Here is a 19,144-nt window from a genome sequence, read left to right as displayed (position 1 = left end):
TTATGTTTAATGAAAGATAATACAGCATGATTTAAAAAAGAAACTGTAAGGCTATTTTCCAGAGTGATTTTTATTATTTTACATTCCCACAACAATGTAGGAGAGTTCTGATGGCTTCACATTCTTGTCAACATATTGTGTTGTCAGTCTTTTTAATTTTAGCCATTTTGTTGTTTATATATGGGAATTCATCATGTATTCCATTGTTTCTGACTCTCTTGTTCGTGTTGAGATCTCTAATGGCAGCATCATGTTTTTGTTTCTTTGCAGCTAATCTGTTTTTTCCTATGATAGTTTTTAAGACGTTATCTTTTCCTTTTATGTTCTGAAGTTTTACTGCAATATGTCTAGGTCTGGATTTGTTTTCCTTTATGCTGCCTTTTCAGTTTGAGAATTTAATTCTGGAAAATTCAGTTTGGTGTAATTTGTAATTATGTCTGTATGCTCACTGTTGTGGGGAGGTTTTATCAGTTGGACCTTTTTTTTTTTTAAAAAGCTTTTTTAATGTTTATTTATTTTTGAGAGAGACAGAGACAGAATGTGAGTGGGTTAGGGGCAGAGAGAGAGGGAGACACAGAATCCGAAGCAGGCTCCAGGCCCTGAGCTGTCAGCACAGAGCCCGACGCGGGGCTTGAACTCACGAGCTGTGAGATCATGACCTGAGCTGAAGTCGGACACTCAACTGACTGAGCCACCCAGGCGCCCCTATCAGTTGGACCTTAAGGTGTACTGGTTGGTATAGGTTTTTCCTATGGGAGCAGTTTCCTATTGGTTTCTTATGGGACTATGTGAGATTTCTATGTACATTTCTTGGCACAGACTTGCTACACTGTGAGGGCACTTGGGAGAATTCCATCCCATATATGTGAATGCTTTGTCTAGGGGTTCTGATTTCTGAACATCAGCTGTTTCCACCTATGTTCTGGGCAAGCTGAGAACTAGGGCTGGTAGGTCCTAATTTTCTAAGCTCCTGGTTCCATCAAAAATCCAGTTCCAGTTTCCCCACTGTCCACAGAGACTGTGTCCTCAGCTTATATCTTCACACAAATACTAAAACTGCAGCCCCACCGGTGCATTTCTCTTTGGGTTACAAGTCCTGCCCCCCACCCCCTGCCATTAGATTCCTACTAACTGCTATGGATTCCTTCCTATTCTTGACATCTGAAATTTCCCCCTTTTTACTTTTGAGATTGAAAATATATTAAAGATATGTTTAAAACATTTTTTTCCCCTGGAATATCTTTGTTTTGTGTAGAAAGGCAGTACTCACTACTCCTTAGCTCAATCTGTCATCTTGATTGTAAGTTTCTACTTAGTCTTTAAACCCATTGCAATTTGGTTTCTTCCCCACTATTCCATTGAAAATGTATCTACTAAGGTCTCAAATGACCCACTAATCATTAGATCCAGCGGACATTTTCCAGTGTTTACAGCAAATAGCATAAGATGGTATTCTTCACTTCTCCCACTTAAGACTTTCTCCCTCTGGGCTTCTATAAAGCTGCTTCTCACAGTTGTCCCTGCTTCCAAATTTGCCCTTTTCTGCCTCCTTTGAAGGCCATAAATTGTTGATTTTCAGTATCTGGCTCTACACACACTTGTCTCTTGGGCTCTTTACCTGTGGGTATCCACCTGCCTCCTCAATATTTTTTGCATTGTCCCACAAGCACCTCAACTTTTCCAAGACTAAATAAAAATTCCCCTAAATCTATTTTAAGAAATAAAGAAGAGTAGAGTGTTATTTCTATTGATCATGGCCTTCAAAGGAGAAAGTTTACATGAATGTGGAAGAGTAGTGGTTTGGATATTGTAGTAAGGAATTAGACGAATTCTCGCCACAGCTTCTGGTTTCTAGGTACACAGACCAGGGAAGATGAATACTTTTCTCCAAAGAAGGGGGATCTGTGGGATTTCAAGACCTTAGAGGAAAGCCAGCTCTCAGTTAAGAGGAGATGGGAAAGTCGTCAGTGATGAGATCAAGTTGAACTATGGTTCATTGGCAAAGAAAGCAAGATTTAGTGTGTACAACAGAGAGGAAAGTAGCTGAAAGAAGAGAAAATATAAAGAAAGAAAGCACTCCCCAGGTGTTTTCTGAGCTTCTTGAGGGCAGGTGCCAATCATAACCACCTTTCCATCCTTAGAATCTATCCCAGCATCTGGTATATGCTAATCTCTGAGCAAATGTTTGTTATAATAAAATGAGACTGTTGTAAATGGCTTTTAATTATTTTCCATGAGGGGGAGTGCAGTAAAATATCCTGCTCTCTGATGATAAGAGGAAATGAGAAAGAAGGATATTAGCTTTGGGCATTTAGAAGGACATAACCCAATTCTACAAACATTTATAAATGCCTATTGAGTTAGCCACAGTTGAATGTAACACCCACATCTGGGTATCCTTTCCCCCAGTCATATGGATTAATTGGCTATGATTCTGATTGCAGCAGATTCTCTCCCTTCTCCCAGCACTTAGGGGGAGATATCTATAATACAGAACAGGTCGTACTAGTGGATATGGCCCGCCCACTTCTCTTCCTGTAAGTTTATTAGAAAAGAATTTTTTTTTTCAACGTTTATTTATTTTTGGGACAGAGAGAGAGACAGAGCATGAACGGGGGAGGGGCAGAGAGAGAGGGAGACACAGAATCGGAAACAGGCTCCAGGCTCCGAGCCATCCGCCCAGAGCCTGACGCGGGGGTCGAACTCACGGACCGCGAGATCGTGACCTGGCTGAAGTCGGACGCTTAACCGACTGCGCCACCCAGGCGCCCCAGAAAAGAATTTTTTTAACAGAAATTAAATATAATGAACAATAACCAGTCACTGGGTTATAGCAGTTGAAATGTCTCTTGCTGCAAATTCCCCCTCTTTTAGTTATTTCTCTCATGGTGGCAAAGCAAGTGAGTTACCTCTGCGTATAATTTCTCCTAATGATGCTAATTATTTGGTAATGAGGCAGTGTCCCTGCTTGGCCATTCTGGTGCCCAGGCCTTCCAAGACTCATAGGAGACTCTCCCAAGTTTGAGGGGTTCTTGGCTTTCTGAAATCTGCCACCTATACCGGAAAGTATTACTAAAAGGAAAAAATGTAATTTCTGTCTTTGCATAATGCCATTTCCCCCCTCTGGTGTGTGGCATTGTTTTCCTCTGCATTTGATAGATTTTTTTTTGTTGTTGGGCATAGAGATTTTTCTGTCTTCTCTTGGACTCTTCCCAGCCAGTCTACAGACCTCCATGCTCTCTCTGTAGTGGCATACCTCCATCACTATCAATCCCTTTGTGGACTCGCTAATTACATCATGGCTCAATTGCTTTTGTCAGAACAAAGATTGGAAAAGTTCATCTCTGTTTCAAGGAGGTCTGCATCTGTTGTGTGATACAGATATAAACCCATGTTGTGATTGAGGGGTAAACAAAATGCTGCAGAGTACAGGAAGAGAACTAAGAAGGATAGGCGAGAGACATTGGAGTGAACGTTTCCAAGTTTTCATTTTAGACTCTGTATCCTTCTTGGTAGAAGTTCTCGACAGTAGTAGTCCACTTTCTGGAGGGAGAGACAGGCAGCTTAATTGGAATTCTGGTCACAGCTATTTAAAATTGTCCCTTTAAATAAAAAGTACCTTGTCTGTTATGTAAAAATACAGGAACTCTCAACTGCTTTGCCAAAGCACATTGGTATATTGTGAATCCTATACAAATGTGTCACCAAATTTTGACAAATTTGTAAGATTAAAGCTTGCTCCAACTGAGATTCCTACATTTCAGTGATAAAACACTGAATTTTAAGCTGAGTAGATCCTGGAACTGAATGTAGAATAGGGAACAGAAGGTGCCAAGTAAGAGGTAAGAGGCATAGTGTATTGTCAAACCAGGCCCCCAAATGATGGTATGTTTACTGAACACTTGCAACCTTGGCCTGTGAATCATCAAAGAGAATGTGGACAGGGCAAATAACGTAACTTTCTTTTCACAGTGTTGAGGGTTGGGCAGGAGAATGGGGAAACGGCTTGACAGGCTTTCATAGACACTGTGAGACATCATCACACTGAGTAGTGATGGTGGGTTAAAGATTACTGACTTTTCAGTGTTCTTTTAGGCCCTTTAATCTCTTCAAGTATGCCACTAAAATTTATAGTATTCAAAATGGTACTCCCCCCAATGCCCTGAATGTAGTGCAAGATGAGAATCACTATAGTAGGTACATTTAAAATTAAAATGAAAGAGATCTCCTTGTTCCTTTTTCTTATCAGGTAGAAGCCTTTAACATCTCTTACCTCAAATGAATATCATCTGTTTCCTTTTTATCGGAGTCATAGAACATAAGAACTCATTAAAATCTGAGTTTTATTAACTCTCTATGACAGTTTTCCCCCATTCTTTTCTTTATCTTCCTTGCACAAGCAGGATTATGAGGCTGCTTGATAGGTTTTTAATATTGTCATGAAAAATCTCCCCTTGGGCATGTTTGTGCAGGAGATAACATAACCTTAAGAACCTTATTCAAATGAAATGAGCAGATACCACTGAGACAGCTCAGCACCAAATACATTTCAGATAAGTTCTTGTCAACCGCCGTTTGTTAGCTCATTTGTAATAGAACAACCACTAGACGGAGCTAGGACTTAAGAAATCACAGCTGTAAGTTGGGTGACTAATGTGATGGGTAGAACGCTATCTTATGCAAGAAGTGTATCATTACTTTGATTTCAAAACCTATGCAAGCCTTACGTCACTCGGCTAGTGGCTGTCATCTGTTTACTTTGTGTCCACACAGGATGATGTCCATAATGGCCCAGTTTACTTAGTCACTCGAATGACGATGGCTCATCTTGGTATAGCACTTTACAATTTAGAGTGCTGCCCTTGGCATAATTATGTTTGATCTTCCCAGTTACTCTGAGGCATTGCTGGGCAAGAATCAGTTCTTGTATCTTTGAGACCAGTAAATGGAGACAGGGTATCTGCAATACATTAGGATGTGTCAGGATGGTTAACCCGGACTATTGAGGTTGTGGGGTCTGCTTTTCCCTCTTAAACTTGTGTTTCAACTCTTGACCCAGCCTGGAACTAACTAGAAAGCTGTCAATTCATTCCTTTTGTGGGGCAGTCTCTGGCCACACCCACTGGGGGGAAAAGGGCCATGTGCAGGTGGAAATCTCCCAAAATAAGTGAGCACAGGAGAGTGAGCACACGTGAGCTCCTGCTCAGAAACCTTTGGTGTGTGTGATTATTCATCATACCAGGGGCAGGTGTGGAGACAAGCACCTCACTCCGTGTGGTGTAGACCATCCTTCAAGCCCAGGTTGTGGTTATTACTTAATGTCAAGTGTTCAGGAAGGTGCCCACCTCACTCTCCTATCCCAAGCATATGCCCTCGGAGGCAAGCCCACTGTTTTAATGTTTGTCAGTTTGTTCCTGTTTCCTAACATTACACACTGATGCTAACAGGGCATGCGTCAACTAAAAAAAAAAAAAAAAAAAAAAAAAGCAAGAAACAAAAAAAATGTTATATACAGTACATATATTTTCTCAGTCTTTTGTTAAAATATCGCTGGGTAAGAGTGGAAATCAGGTCAGTCACTCAGCAAATTTATCAAATGACCAGAACCTGCATTAGTGCCTTCGGTTATCTTTAAAACCACCTCAAGACAGCTCTTCTGGAGCCCAATCAGTTGGCCACCCTGCAAGTCTGACCTCTTACAATTCAACTCCTTTAACTACTGGTAAAACACTGGCAACTTTCACAAATAAGGCTAACAGACCCTAATGAGAGGCGGGAAAGTGTTCCAAGAGCCTGGGAGCTCCCAGAGGCTCCAGTCTGAAACAGAGCGAAGGCAGACAGGTACAGCGTCATGTTCCCCCAAGGCTCGTGGTGATCTTGTTGCAGGTGAATCCACCCAGGATGGCGGCTCAGAACGCCCTCCTCTTCACCAGCCCAAGGCGCACCTCGAACCCATTTCCCGGCGGTGCCCAGAGGGTGGCGCTGTCAATCCAGCCTCGGCCCACGACTGCCCGCCACTTCCCGCCGCTGCGGGAGCCCCCCGCTCGCTCCCCCGCCGGCCGGCGGGGGGGGGGGGGGGGGGGAAGCAACGCCCGGTAGGGGGCGCCCCGGCCCAGGCGCCGCGGCTCCCTCCGCCCACCCGGAAGCGGCTGCGGCGAGGCGAGCCCCGGGCGAGTGCACAGCAAGGCGGGCGGCAGGGAGGGAGGCGCGAAGAGGGCGCGAGGGTGGCAGCCGGAGGGAGCCGCCGCCCCTGGCCGCCCGGGTCCCCGCGGGGCGCATGGGGCGCTTCGAGCCGGGATCGCGCGCGGGCCCCGCGCCCAGTTCCCTGCTGCCGTGAGAAGCCTCGCCGGACGCCCCCAGGACCCCAAGCTGCCGGGAGGATGACCATGGCCGGGGGCAGGAGAGGACTGGTGGCCCCGCAGAACACGTTTCTGGAGAATATTGTCCGGCGGTCCAGTGGTAAGAGGTGCATTCGGATTTCGGTTACCCAGGCTTTTTATCCGTGCCTCGATTGCCGAAGCCTCCCGCCGCTCGGCGCCAGCAGATGCAGCAGAACCCGGAGCTCTGCTGGGAGCCGCGGCGCGGGCGCCCGGGGCTGCCTCCCGGAGGCTGGGCTAGGTGGGCAGGGTGGGGCGAGGGCTGTGGGCCCCCATCCCAAGAGGAGAGCTCTGTTGGGGACGCCTTTGGGGCCTTTCTCGCGCCTTCTCTGTCTCCTCTCCAGAGAGCGTGACAGCTGATGGGTAAAGTACTGGGAAAAGTGATGGGAAGCCGGACGCGGCAGGCACGGCAGCGCGTTCCCCGTGGGTACTGCCCCCCGCTCAGGGAAGGCTATCCAGGCTCTCCGGGGGCTGCACCCGAGGCGCTGCCTCTCCCGGGGGAGAGCCAGCGGGAGAGAAGGCCACTCGGGTTCCGGCCCCCGAGGGATGGGGGACAGCGGCTGCCTCCACCTTCCATCCGGGAGCCGAAAAGTCCGAGGTGTAGGGACGTGGGGACTTAGGGACGTGCCGCAGGCCACCCGGTTCCACCTCTTCACCCACCCACCCACCCTCTTCGAGGTTAAGTTAAGGCTCACGAGGGGCAGAGTTTCCTGGACTTAGATGACAAGTGGAGCGCATAGTTGCAGAGCTGGCCAAGCAGTCACAGGGGCAAACCTGTCATAGTTCCTCTCTTCCAAACCCCAGCAGCGTTTTATGCCTACAAATCTTGCTCACCTATAAATTCCCAAACTCACCAAGCCTGTAAATCTATCCATTACCCAGTAAACCGGTGCTCCCCGCTGCTCTCTCTCTCCCTCCGTGGCATTAAGATGGACAGTGGCATGAAGCGCTGGACGGCGAGAGTCCTAAGAGCAGGGACGGAAAGGGATACATTTCAGATGTCTCCTTTAGGAGCCACAGCAAAGCATCCTGGCTAAAGCACTTGCAGAGCATACAGCTTGGCATCTGGAAGGTGTGGTGCACCCGTTCATCAAAGGGCTGAAACGAAAGGGGCCAAGTCTGGAGATGCTCTTTACAGGCTCCGGGACTCCTTCCAGAGGCAGACGACATGAAGAGTTGACTTAGGAAATAGGTTTTAAAAATGTGGAAATATGACAGTTTCAGAGCCTTAAGGAGGAGCTTGTGTTAAAATCATGGGCTTCTATTTGGATTTAGTTAGGGGTTCAGGGGAAGAGCATGGAAGGTGACTTATGCTCCCAAGAAATGCTCTTTATTAAAAAGTGATTTAAGTTTAGCTCACAATGAAAACCTTACTAATTAGGATAGCATATTGTGTATTTAAGTATTTTAGAAATGGTTATTTATTGTGTGCCTCGTAAGAATAAGGGCATTGAAGAGTCTGTGGTTAGTCACCTTTCCCTTCAAGGTCTTCCTCACTCAAACTAACTAAGGTGGCTTTTAGAACAAGGTCACAGCTATTACCTGGGACTTCAAGGGGATGCTGGTTATTACATGAATAGTCACAATGAACTCTTCTGTCATAAAAAAAAAAAGCTGGAGGTGTTCGTGGGGTTTTAAATAAAAGCACTATTTAAGAGTTAATTTGCTGGGATCTGGCATATTAGCTGGGGTAGGAAGAAAAAAAAAAGGTTAGAGAGGGAAGGAGGCAAACCATAAGAGATTCTTAAAAACTGAGAACAAACTGAGGGTTGATGGGGGGTGGGAGGGAGGGGAGGATGGGTGATGGGCATTGAGGAGGGCACCTGTTGGGATGAGCACTGGGTGTTGTATGGAAACCAATTTGACAATAAGTTTCATATTTAAAAAAAAAGAGTTAATTTGCTGTGATTGCTATGGTTATTGACCTGTGAGGAGTCAGGGAGATACTCTTGCAGATTTGGGGATCCCATTGCCAGTGACACCAACTTTCTCATAAATAGCAGTGACAATTCCATTTTTTGGGGGGAGGTGAAGATGGAGTGTCCTTTAAATTAGGGGAAACCTTGTGTCTAATGTGTACCATATTCTGTTTTTGAGTGGAGAGGGAGGTAACAGAATCTTACATGTAACAGTCATAAGGTTCCTTGGGCTTGTAGGAGGACCTTAAGAATTGTGGAACTAATACCACACACACACACACACACACACACACACACACACACACACACAATGAATCTTGGAGCTGAGAAGGCAGAATACCCTAGTTTAGTTGATTTTCTTAGAGCCACTTCTCTCTAAGCATATATAGAATGTCAATAGAATAAGTAGCTGGGAATATTTTTAGCATTGGCATTTTAATTTTAGTACTGATTCCAACAGTTTGACTTCAGTTAACCCACCAACCAACCAACATCAACCACACAGACAAAAACACCTTAGGAAAGTCAGGTGAACTTTTACAATTATCTATGATTTCAGAAGAAGATATTCTGGTCTTGAAATGCGAGATTTAAGCTTTTAGTGATCCCTTTCATCACATTTCTAAACACAAATAGAAAAAAAAATAATGTGGACTCTTGGAAATATCACAATATCTACATGCATTATTTTATTTTACTGTGATGGAAAAAGTCTATTTAAAAATATTGATTGTCTCCTCCTAAAATCCACCAGCCATTTTTTTTTTGGACATTACAGTATTTAAATAGCATTTTACCTTTAAATAGCAATACTTTTTGACCATCTTTATTAAACATTTTCTCCCAGTAATCCTATGCAGTATTACTGTTCCTCTTTTACAGATCACGAAACGGAGTCCTAGGAATATTAAGAGACTTATTCAAAGGAGCAGGCACACAGTCCCTGACGCAGGTCTTTGGAGGGTATCATTCATCCTTTCTGTAGCATCATTGTTTCTCCAGCTATATGACTTTGCCTATGGAACTATTGTTATCCTTAAAAAACAAAAACAAAACAAAAAACCCCCCGACTCTCATTATATGCTTGTGGATAATAGAACTGGCTTTGTCTTGGGGCATTTGAATATCTGGTATCTGGAATATGATAACCTGTAGGATTAGATGCTATGTCCTCTGCCTCTTCTTTCCCATCTTTGTATAGATGAAGACACTGAAGGGAACACATCTCCTCAAATATTTAAGGGCACAGCTGATGAGACCCTTGACCCTTGACCCCTGTGTCACGCTCCTATGTTACACTATGCAAAGACCTTCCTTTTATTACCGTTATTTTCTCTTAGAGAAGCTTAATTTCCCAGTGGAGATTAAATAAAATGTTATAACACCCAAGACAACATTCATTTTGGCTAATAGCCACACTACTACATCCAAACAGAATAACAAGGCAAAAGAGAAGCTGATTCTGTTTTAAGGAAGACAGTATTTTCACCTTTCTCAGGGGTTTAGCTAAAGTCACAGGCAGGGTAACAGGCACTTATTCCTGCACCTGCTGTAGTTATAAAGTGTTAAATAACTTTTCAGAAAATATCACCTCATATGCCAGTGGGGGAGGTGCAGTGCCTCCATTTTCAGTGTCAAGAGCTAAGAATCATTTGGTTAGGTAATTTACTTACAGTTAGTAAAAGGCAGAGTTAGAAAAGGCAGAGGTACATCAGGGACTAGTCAGCGGTTGTGACAGGTTCATTCAAAAAGGATTTGTTGAGCACAGTTATTGAACACTGGGGATAGAGTGGGAAACAACTTTACCCTTAGAAAGTTACATTCTAGTGAATCTTGGTCTAAGCTTCTGGACCCCGTTCCACGCTGTTTTCTGGCTGCAGCTCTTATTTAGGCCTGATGTTGTGTTTAAGGAAAAAAAAACCCCACAGGACAATTTTTAAGGTGTTTACTGGTCTTGATGGGACTAAAATCTAGTTTAACTTTCTCTGATACTTTCCGAATACCATTTGAAGGAGAGATTTGATAATTATCTGTTTTTTGAATAGTCACAAGTAGTTAGCAGGAATAATCAATTCCTCCCCAATTTTGCTTGTGGTCATGTTGGTGATCATTTCAAATCCTTCTATTGATTTTTTTTTTTTACCACATAGGCAAAGCCAGCCTGATTTTCTTTATATTCATGATTGGAAAGTGTTGTTCCAGAATATTTTTTGATGGTTGCTTAAGTCTGCAGGCACTTACTGTCAGAATGGTTGTTGAAGCAAATAGGAGATCTGTCTTAGGAAGGCTGGCAGACCTTAGTGCCAGGAAGCTACAAAAATATTACCCTAAATGGTCCCATTCTAGGCAGAACATATGTTTTAGTGTTCGGAAACCTATATCAAACAATTGTAGGTGCCAGTAAGAATCCGTGCACATTAGCAGGAGTGAAACGCAGCACATTTTGGTACAGATTTATGTACATGTATAATTTACAGATTGCTAAATCAGCTGTGTTTTTGTATAGTGTTAAGTTGGTTCAGGTTGTTGATATAATTAGTACACAAACAGGATGAAAGCCGCGGGTAGTGTTGTGTCTCCTCATAGATGTGTTGAGCCACGGTAATATTTACAAAACAGAAAACTGGTTAAATACATTGTTGCTCTGAAAGGGGGAATGGATTGTCATCTGGATTATTACCAGCCCAATAGCGCTTGTTTCCTCTTGTAATGTGCTCTAAGATAACCTTCAGCCAAGGCTCAGCTGTCTTGCTCTGAAAGTGTCAAAAAGTTAAACCTTGTGACTGATACTAGCTCGGAAACAGGGAGAAGGCTTCTGCTTTAACAGAAGGTAATAAAGCTTCCAAACCCCACGGTTTCTATGAAGTCCTTCTATTTTAATAATCTGTTGTAAAAGAATAGATACATTTGTGGTCAGGCTTCCTTTGGCAGTGGTTTCTCCCTCATTACCTTGAAGTTTCTCAAATCTTTGCCTTCCCTTTAGTTTTGCTTGTTAATGGCTTCTAAGCAAACATTTAAAAAAGATTTCAGTTCTTTATCCAAAGGAATCCCTTTTGTAAAGGCAGTGTCTGCTTTATGCATTTAGGGTATTTGGACTGTGGTTTGTTTTTGTGTCTTTAAGTGGCCACACCTGTACCTGGTGAGAAAGAGGTACACGAGAATCACAGAATCTTAGTTTTTGAAGTACTGTTTTTTCCAGTGCTTGAGTAGACTCTAGAACATCCTTCTCTGTTGTTATCCAGCCGGTGCTTGAATACCCTCAGTGATGGGACACTCACTTTGTCAGGAATGTTCTGTTTTAAGCAACTGTAATTGAGTACTAGTTTCTCTTGTCTTGCTTTGCCTTCTCTTCCCTCCCCTGTCTTTCCCTTCCCGCCCCTGTCTTTTTCTTTCCCCCCCCCTGTCTTTCCCTTCCCTCCCCTGTCTTTCCCTTCCCTTCCTTTCTCTTTCCTTCTCCTCTTCTTTCTTTTCTTGTTGTTATTCTTTGGTCTCACCCAATTCTGTCCTCTTATAGCCACCACTCATTTGAGATCTGCCCCATGGAACAAAACTGACCTATTTCACTCCTTTTTCCACCAGAAAACCAAAAAAAAAATTTTTTTTGGTGGTAATTTGATAACAGTTTTCCTGTCTTGATTCTTCTCCTTTTTTTTTTAAACCTTTTTCATTGTATAATACCACAGTAGGAAGGCACATAAGATAATTTTGTATAACTCAGCACATTTGTATAAAGTAAATACTGTGCTGTCCCCATCTACGTCAAGAAATAGAGTCTTGCCAGCTCTCCAGAAGCCCCCAGGGGCCCGTGGGACCCCTCCTGATCCCAACTCCCTTATTCTCCAAAGAGAGCCATCTCTTGACTTTATGGTGATCACTTTCTTGCTTCTCCTCCTAATTTGACCACCTTGTTTTATATTTCTGAACACCGCAGTTGCTTTTTGTCTGTTTTTGAGCTTTATATGCCTGGGGCCCTACCGCATGTATTCTTTTGTCAGTTGGGGATTAACCTGTATGGTTACATGTACCGTTGGTTCATTTTCACGGTGACATAATACTTTATGGTATGACCTACTGTACGTTTTATTTATCCACTCTGCCGTTAATGGACATATGTTGGTTCACACACTGGAAAGCAAAGACGTACCAAAGAAAGAGGCAGGCCACTCCAGACAGGTAGGTGGCAGGTTTAGTAAGCAAGGGAACTTACTTAGGAGGCTTGTTTTGGGCAGCTGAAAGACAGGTAGATTCCCCACCCGCCACCAGAATCTTAAAAGTTTATATAGAGGCCTTAATTGGGGTCAGTCGTGTATTCAGTCCACATGGTATCAAACCCTTCGTCTCTCAAGGCTACATGCTTGGAGTGGCTCCCACTGTGGGAGCAATGAGCAGAATGTATACCCCAAGGGCAGGGGAGAGGGTGTGGGGCCTTCAGTCACCTGGGTCCAGTTTGCAGGTCAGCCTAGTGGTCATGTTGTCTCAATGGCCTCCTCCAGCAACAACTGAGTTGTTTCCAGGATTTTGTTATTGGTGCTGCTGCAGGCATTCTCATACATGTCTTTTTGGACATGCGGGCAACATAGTTCTCATGCATGCGCAGTTGGGGTGTGTATGGTTACCTGTGGTAGATTCTGTCGAGCAATTTCCCGAAGGGTTTGTATCAATTTACAGTCCCACCAGCAGCGGAGAATTCTCGTCACTCCTTGTTCTTGCCAAAATTTGGTATTTTCTCCTTTTTCTCTTCAATACTGACTTTGCCCAAACAACCTAGTAACTAGCAAAGCAGGGTCATTTAGAGTTATGTTAATAGCAAGCACATGAACAAGTTTGAAATGAAAACAAAACTTGCTCTTGTCCTTTGGGAGTCATCAGTATCTACTGTGTGTTGAAATGTTCTCATAGTCTGAACTCCCTCACGCATGATGGTAAATGACATGAAAGACTGGAACAATTAGAATTGTGTGCAAGAAAGGGTACAGGCAAGGGTGCATCCATGCACACGCGCGTGTGGATGTGTGTGTTTAGCAGGCTCATTTTTCTTAAATAGAGAAGCACTAAACCCTGGGGACAGAGATTATGTAAGAAGTAGAGCTGGAAGTGAGAAGGAAATAGGAAGTGAATGATTTATGTTTATTTTAATGGAAGATGGAAAATGATGGAAGGGCATAGATGAAGGAGGAATGAAAAATCACAGATAAACTAAAAGGAAAAGCAAAGGCTAGCTTATGGGTTTAGACTCACAAACATGGTGGACCTCCTTTGTGCCCAATACTGTGCGGGAGCCTGAGCAAACCAAAATGAGTGAGACTTTTCTTATATTGGGTCTCATTGAGGGATTTATGATAAAGACCAATATGCACGTGAACTTCAGAAGATTTAAGAGATGTTGTGTCGACTGAACACACACTGTGCATTTTTCCTTTATAAATGCCTTACCCCAAAATTATTCTTAGATTTTTATAGCCATTTATTTTGTGTATGTGAGATTGGTTGTGGGATGACCAGATGCCTTAAGTCAATTTAAAGAAGATTGCAGAATGTGTGAAGCTTCGTTTTGGTGGGTGGAAGCTTTCTTAAAAAAAAAAAATCTCATTTCTTGGGATATTTCATTGCTCTGACTTCTTTGGCATGCTGTCTTGGGTTCACCCATTGTGAGTTTTCAGCTGTTGGCTTTAAAAATAAAACAGTCAGTTATTTTATCAGCAAATTGGTTTTATTCAGAAATCGCAGAGAATGATTTGGGACAAGCAGGCTGTGGCAGAAACCATAGGCTAGTCCAACAAAGGAGAGGAACGTTATTTTATGGAGAAGAAGGAGGAAGTTGGGAGGGGTTGTTTTGAATAAACATCCATTAGAGAAAGGCAGGAATTCAGGGTGATGATGGTTTCTCATTGGATGAGTTGCTGAGGTGGTTGATTCTTCTAGGAGATTCAGTGTACATCTTTTCCTGTTGGGGCCTATAGCTGTTGATTCTTTCCTGTTGAGGATTCTTCTTTGGGGGTCTATAATGGACAGTTCTTGGTGTTGAGTGGTTCGGCGTGGGAGCTCCCTTTTCTGGCCTCTGCATTCCATTTTAGTAGGGTTTCCCATTATTAATTTTCACATAGCACATCTTAGATGCTGGAATTTGTTTGATGCTCTGGTTGTTCTCTGTGCATGTGTAGTCTTGCTGAACACACTGCGACCTGACCAACTTCAGCATCTCCTCGGTTCTCAGGGTCTCTACTCTAACAGTCATGCACTGCTGTTAATGACAAACTACCAGAAATTCTTCCGATTGTGTGTTAGACAGTTATGCCAGTAATCGTTTGCTTACTCATCCTAAGATTGTTCATTTTGCATAGTTAAAATGACAATCTTCTGATTAGTCCTATGTTGCATAAAACTGATGTTCGGAAATTAACGGAATCAATTCTATAATTATTAATGTAATTATTAACCAAGAGTGCTCCGAAACCATCATTTTTCATATCTTTAAAAATTTTTTTTAACGTTTTATTTATTTTTGAGACAGGGAGAGACAGAGCATGAACAGGGGAGGGTCAGAGAGAGGGAGACACAGAATCTGAAACAGGCTCCAGGCTCTGAGCTGTCAGCACAGAGCCCGACGCGGGGCTCGAACTCATGGACCGCGATCATGACCTGAGCTGAAGTCGGCCGCTTAACTGACTGAGCCACCCAGGCGCCCCTCATGTCTTTTTAAAGGTCCTGCCTGGGTGGCTTAGTTGGTTGAGTGTCCGACCTTGGCTCAGGTCATGATCTCACGGTCCATGAGTTTGAACCCCATGTCAGGCTCTGTGCTGACAGCTCGGAGCCTGGAGCCTGCTTCGGATTCTGTGTCTCCCTCTCTCTCTGCCCCTCCCCTGCTCGTTCTGTCTCTTTCTCTCAAAAATGAATAAACATTAAAACAAACTTAAAGGTCCTGTCATGACATTGGGTGCTTTTGTAAAGAACGGCCTCTCCTTCTTTCCTTCTTTTCTGAAAGCAGCAGCATATAGGTGCCCTGCCCTGACATTTGAGTGCTGGGGTCAGTATCTCAAAGATGATACTGTACTGGCAAATTTTACTGATATTTAGCTCCTGCTTAGGTTTGGTTTCTATTTTAAAGTAGGACTTCACAACCATGGCAAAGAAAATGGAGTTAATTTGATTTGAGTGGTAAGATCGTATTTATTTTATCTCACTAGATTTTTAAGTTTTAGTTTTCTTTTGTGTCTTCTCAGCATTATTGGTGTGGAATTGGTTGGAGTTCTACACTGCTATCATGAAGGTTGTGTTTTGAGCCTCTTTGTGAGTCCGTGTACTGCCTGTCTTCTGCTTGCCTCCCTAGGGCCATTCTCTTTTCTTCTCCAACCTGCTCTCTGTCTGTGAGGCCAACCTGTAAGGATTTTGTCAGTAGGCTCACTTGCCTTCTGGCTCCTGGCTCGCTTCAGCTTGTGGGGCATACCGCCAGGAGATGGGAGGGAGGAATTTTTTATTCTGTGGTGTTTATTCTCCCAGTTTCCTCTCTACAGCATTCTCCCTCCCTCCCTATATCATAGCCTCGCTGTTTTCCCTTGATTAAAGGTTGCTCTCTTTGGGTTTGGGTAGAGCTGAATGTCTTACAGTTTCCAAGCAATACTAACCCTGGGGGGGGGTACTGTGCTGTCCCTGAAGTTTTCCTTAGTGGTGTTCTGGGGGCAGGCTACAGCTGGCTGGTACTACCTTTCAAGATCTGATTATGGGCATCTATTCTAGGTTCTGGGACTTCATGTTGGTAGCTTTAAATATACCATGCTGGGAGTATTTGCACCTCAGAAATTGGCAAATGGTATAAATAATTTGCCATGACTCACCAGCATGCTACTGCCCATACCTCACCCATATGGCTTTGTAAATAGCTTTGTTATCAAACGCTCCTCTAACTATTTGAGTGTGCCATTATTTCCATGCCACAACTGACTGATAGAACCAGTTACTTGTTCTCTGGATCAAGTACTTTCTCAACGTTTATGTCCAGACCAGATTTAATCATGGGGGTGAACTTGGTGAGGGGGTGAGCTCAGATATTTCTTTTAACTTAACAAAAAAACCCTGTGTTCTGCCTGCTGAAGGCAGTGTAGCCTTGTTTTTCAACTCGACAAGTTGGTCACCCTACTGGCTGAAGAGCTACTTTTATATTCCTTCCTTTATCTTTTCTCACTTTCATGAGCTCAGAAGTCAGGAAAGACCATAAGTAAATGGGGGAGTTTATCAGAGACATCAGAAGGCAGTAGTACTAGTTATAAGCACCCATTGTAATTACTGGTTATAATCATGACCTTAGACAAATCGCCTTTCTCACGTGTGTCTGGCAGTATGTGAAGGTTTTACATGCATTGACTCTTCTAATGCTCACTATAACCCTTGTTCTGTGGGTACTTCAGTTATTCCTATTCTACAGGTGCAGACACTGAGGTTTAAAGAGACTAAGTAAATTGTCTTCAGTTAATTTCTAATAGTGGAATCTCTAGGAATTTGTTAAGGGTACAGATTCTCAGGCCCTACCTCAAACCTGGTGCATCAGAAACTCTGGGGAACGGGCCCAGTGACTGTGTTTTACTGAGCCCTCCAGGAGGCTCCATGCATGTGGCAGTTGGAGTACCAGTGATTGTGAGATAACCCCATGTGTTGTTTGTTTGTTTGTTTGTTTTTACTTGCAAAGTAAATGGTTGGGTGCTAGGGTGTGTGGATGGAGGAGGGTTCACTGGGTGAGTGGTCTTTTTCTCTATAGTCTTTCAATTAGTTTTCTAGTTTCTCTCACATGCTGTTCCTGCCTTAGGTAGGAGCTTGTGTTTCAGTGTCTTGATTCTCTCCAGGGACCTGCTGGCCCTAGTAGCCCCCTCCTTGGCCAGATCCCTCTGGAATTTTGAAGTTGTAGTTTCCTCTTCTGCATAGTTACCCTCCATCTACTTTTCCTCTTCCAGAAATGGAGCTCATGCCTGCTGTTAACTCCCTTCTCTTCATTGTTGTTATGTTCCTTTTAATTTTTAAGCCATCATCCCAGAACGAGGAAATACATGTGTGGGATCAATCTGCCATTCTGAAGTGATAACTGATACTTTCTGAAGACAGAGGAGGCCCTCAATTCTAGTCATTCTCCTTCTGTCAGGTAAAATTATACTTTATACTTTTCCCACCTGGCGAGCCTGTCCAGGGATTGTGCTCTGGCCTGACTTCATGGAGTGTGCCACTTTTCTCTGTTGTTCCTGACAGTGGCAAAACTCAAACAATTTAGTAATGAGTTTGATGTCCTTTATTCAAGGGAAAACAATCCATGGATTGTGGGAGTACAGTTCCTCACAGGCAACAGAGGCTTTTACAGAGGGATTTGGGACAAAAGCGGGTTTTATGCAGTGTTAGACAACGCAGAAACATGGCATTACTGTTGGTTAGGTGGTCAGAAATTTCCTTATGAGGCTAGCAGGTCCTGTTTTCTGGGTAAGGTAGGCTAGCTGAAGCTGAGTTGCAGGACTGGAATTGGTGTGTGTTAGGTGTCCTTGATAGGCAGTTCCCAGTGTGGGCTGCCTTAGGTTTAGATTTGTCACATGGGCCAGGCCACTTGGGTGGCCACCATTTTGTGGATCCCAGTATACAAATTAACTATCCTTCTCTCCCCCAACTTCCAATCCCTACCTTCTAATTGTCTCTAGTTATGCCCTCTCTTTGAATTTTCTGGTTTTCTTCTCTTTCTCTATCTTCTTCTGGCTCTTGGTCTCAGTCTCCTCTGTCTCTCCTGTATGTTCTTTCAACAGCCTTACATTCTCTTCTCTTTATGTATTGCTACAGGTCTCTCTCTGTTTTTTTTAAGTTTATTTATTTTAAGAGAGACAGAGGAAGAGAGAGAGGCAGAGAGAAATACTCCCAAGCAGGTTCCATGCTGTCAGCATGGAGCCTGATGCAGGGCTTGAACTCATAAACCATGAGATGATGACCTGAGCTGAAGTCAAAAGTCAGACACTTAACCAGTTGAGCCACCCAGGCACCCCTGGATTGCTACAGGTCTCTTGCTCTTGGGTGCCCATTCTCCAGTTCTGGCTCATGCTGTTGTATTCTCTGTTGGCCCTCCCCCCCCCCCCCCCCCGCTTCCATTCTGTCTCTCCTCTCTCCATCTGTCTTCCCACCTATCTCTGCCTACTGCTGCCTGCCATGGATGGTCTCTGTTTTCTGTCTCTGTTGCTCTTGGCCTTTTGTCTATATTCCTGTCTGTCCATGTTGCTCTCTGCCATCTGTCCTCATCACTACCTGGCTGTCATCTCTTTCCATTTGTTTGCTGTCTCTCTTTGTCTGTAGTCTCTGCCTCCATCTATCCATTTCTGCCTTTGTCTGTCTCTTTCCAGTTCTCCCATCACATGCCTCAGTAGATGCTCTTCTGTGTATCTGAGTGCCTTGTTTCTCTCTCAAGACCTCCTTTCTCCATTTACTTACCTGCTGCATTGAGTCAACTCTATAGATCTCTTGGCCTTAGCGTCTGGGTTTTGTTCTGAGAATCTTATTGGCCCAGTGCTGACGGTGGGTTGCTTGGCTAGTTGTACACTCCCAGTCTAGTCTGCTGTGACTGGGACCTGGCTGTGTGGTGGGAAGGGTATGGAGTTCTGTGATGTATGGGCTGTGGCAGATACACCTAGACAGGGAAGGTGGGTGGAGCTTTCAAATGGACAGATGTGTCCCCTGCACTCCTGCCATGCTTAGGACTCAAATATTTGCTGTGCTAAACTGGGCTGCTCTGAGATTCCTTCTATCCACCATGGTGCTATACTTTAGCCTCACTGAGCCATTTACCAAGAAAGTTTTAAAATAACACAGGAGACGAATGTAAAACTAATTAAAAAA

The 19,144-nt window shown here is 43.8% G+C and overlaps 1 protein-coding gene across 3 annotated transcripts in view; it reads left to right on the top strand.

The window, feature by feature from the left end:
• Positions 1–6,190: 6,190 nt before the first annotated feature.
• Positions 6,191–19,144, top strand: part of KCNH1 (potassium voltage-gated channel subfamily H member 1) — a 382,684-nt gene continuing 369,730 nt past the window's right edge. For 2 of the 3 annotated variants that reach the window (XM_040446362.1, XM_040446361.1), the window contains exon 1: positions 6,191–6,459. In XM_040446362.1, the coding sequence (XP_040302296.1) occupies positions 6,381–6,459 (79 nt within the window). In that variant the 5' untranslated portion in view covers positions 6,191–6,380. Of the gene's footprint in view, positions 6,467–19,144 lie in introns of all 3 variants that reach the window. The other variant, XM_040446363.1, reaches the window with a different exon arrangement.

Source organism: Herpailurus yagouaroundi, unplaced genomic scaffold (genome assembly GCF_014898765.1).
Source record: "Herpailurus yagouaroundi ecotype Mexico unplaced genomic scaffold, PumYag 195, whole genome shotgun sequence".
NCBI classification, from domain to species: domain Eukaryota; kingdom Metazoa; phylum Chordata; class Mammalia; order Carnivora; family Felidae; genus Herpailurus; species Herpailurus yagouaroundi.
This window is presented reverse-complemented; position numbering and strand designations above follow the sequence as displayed.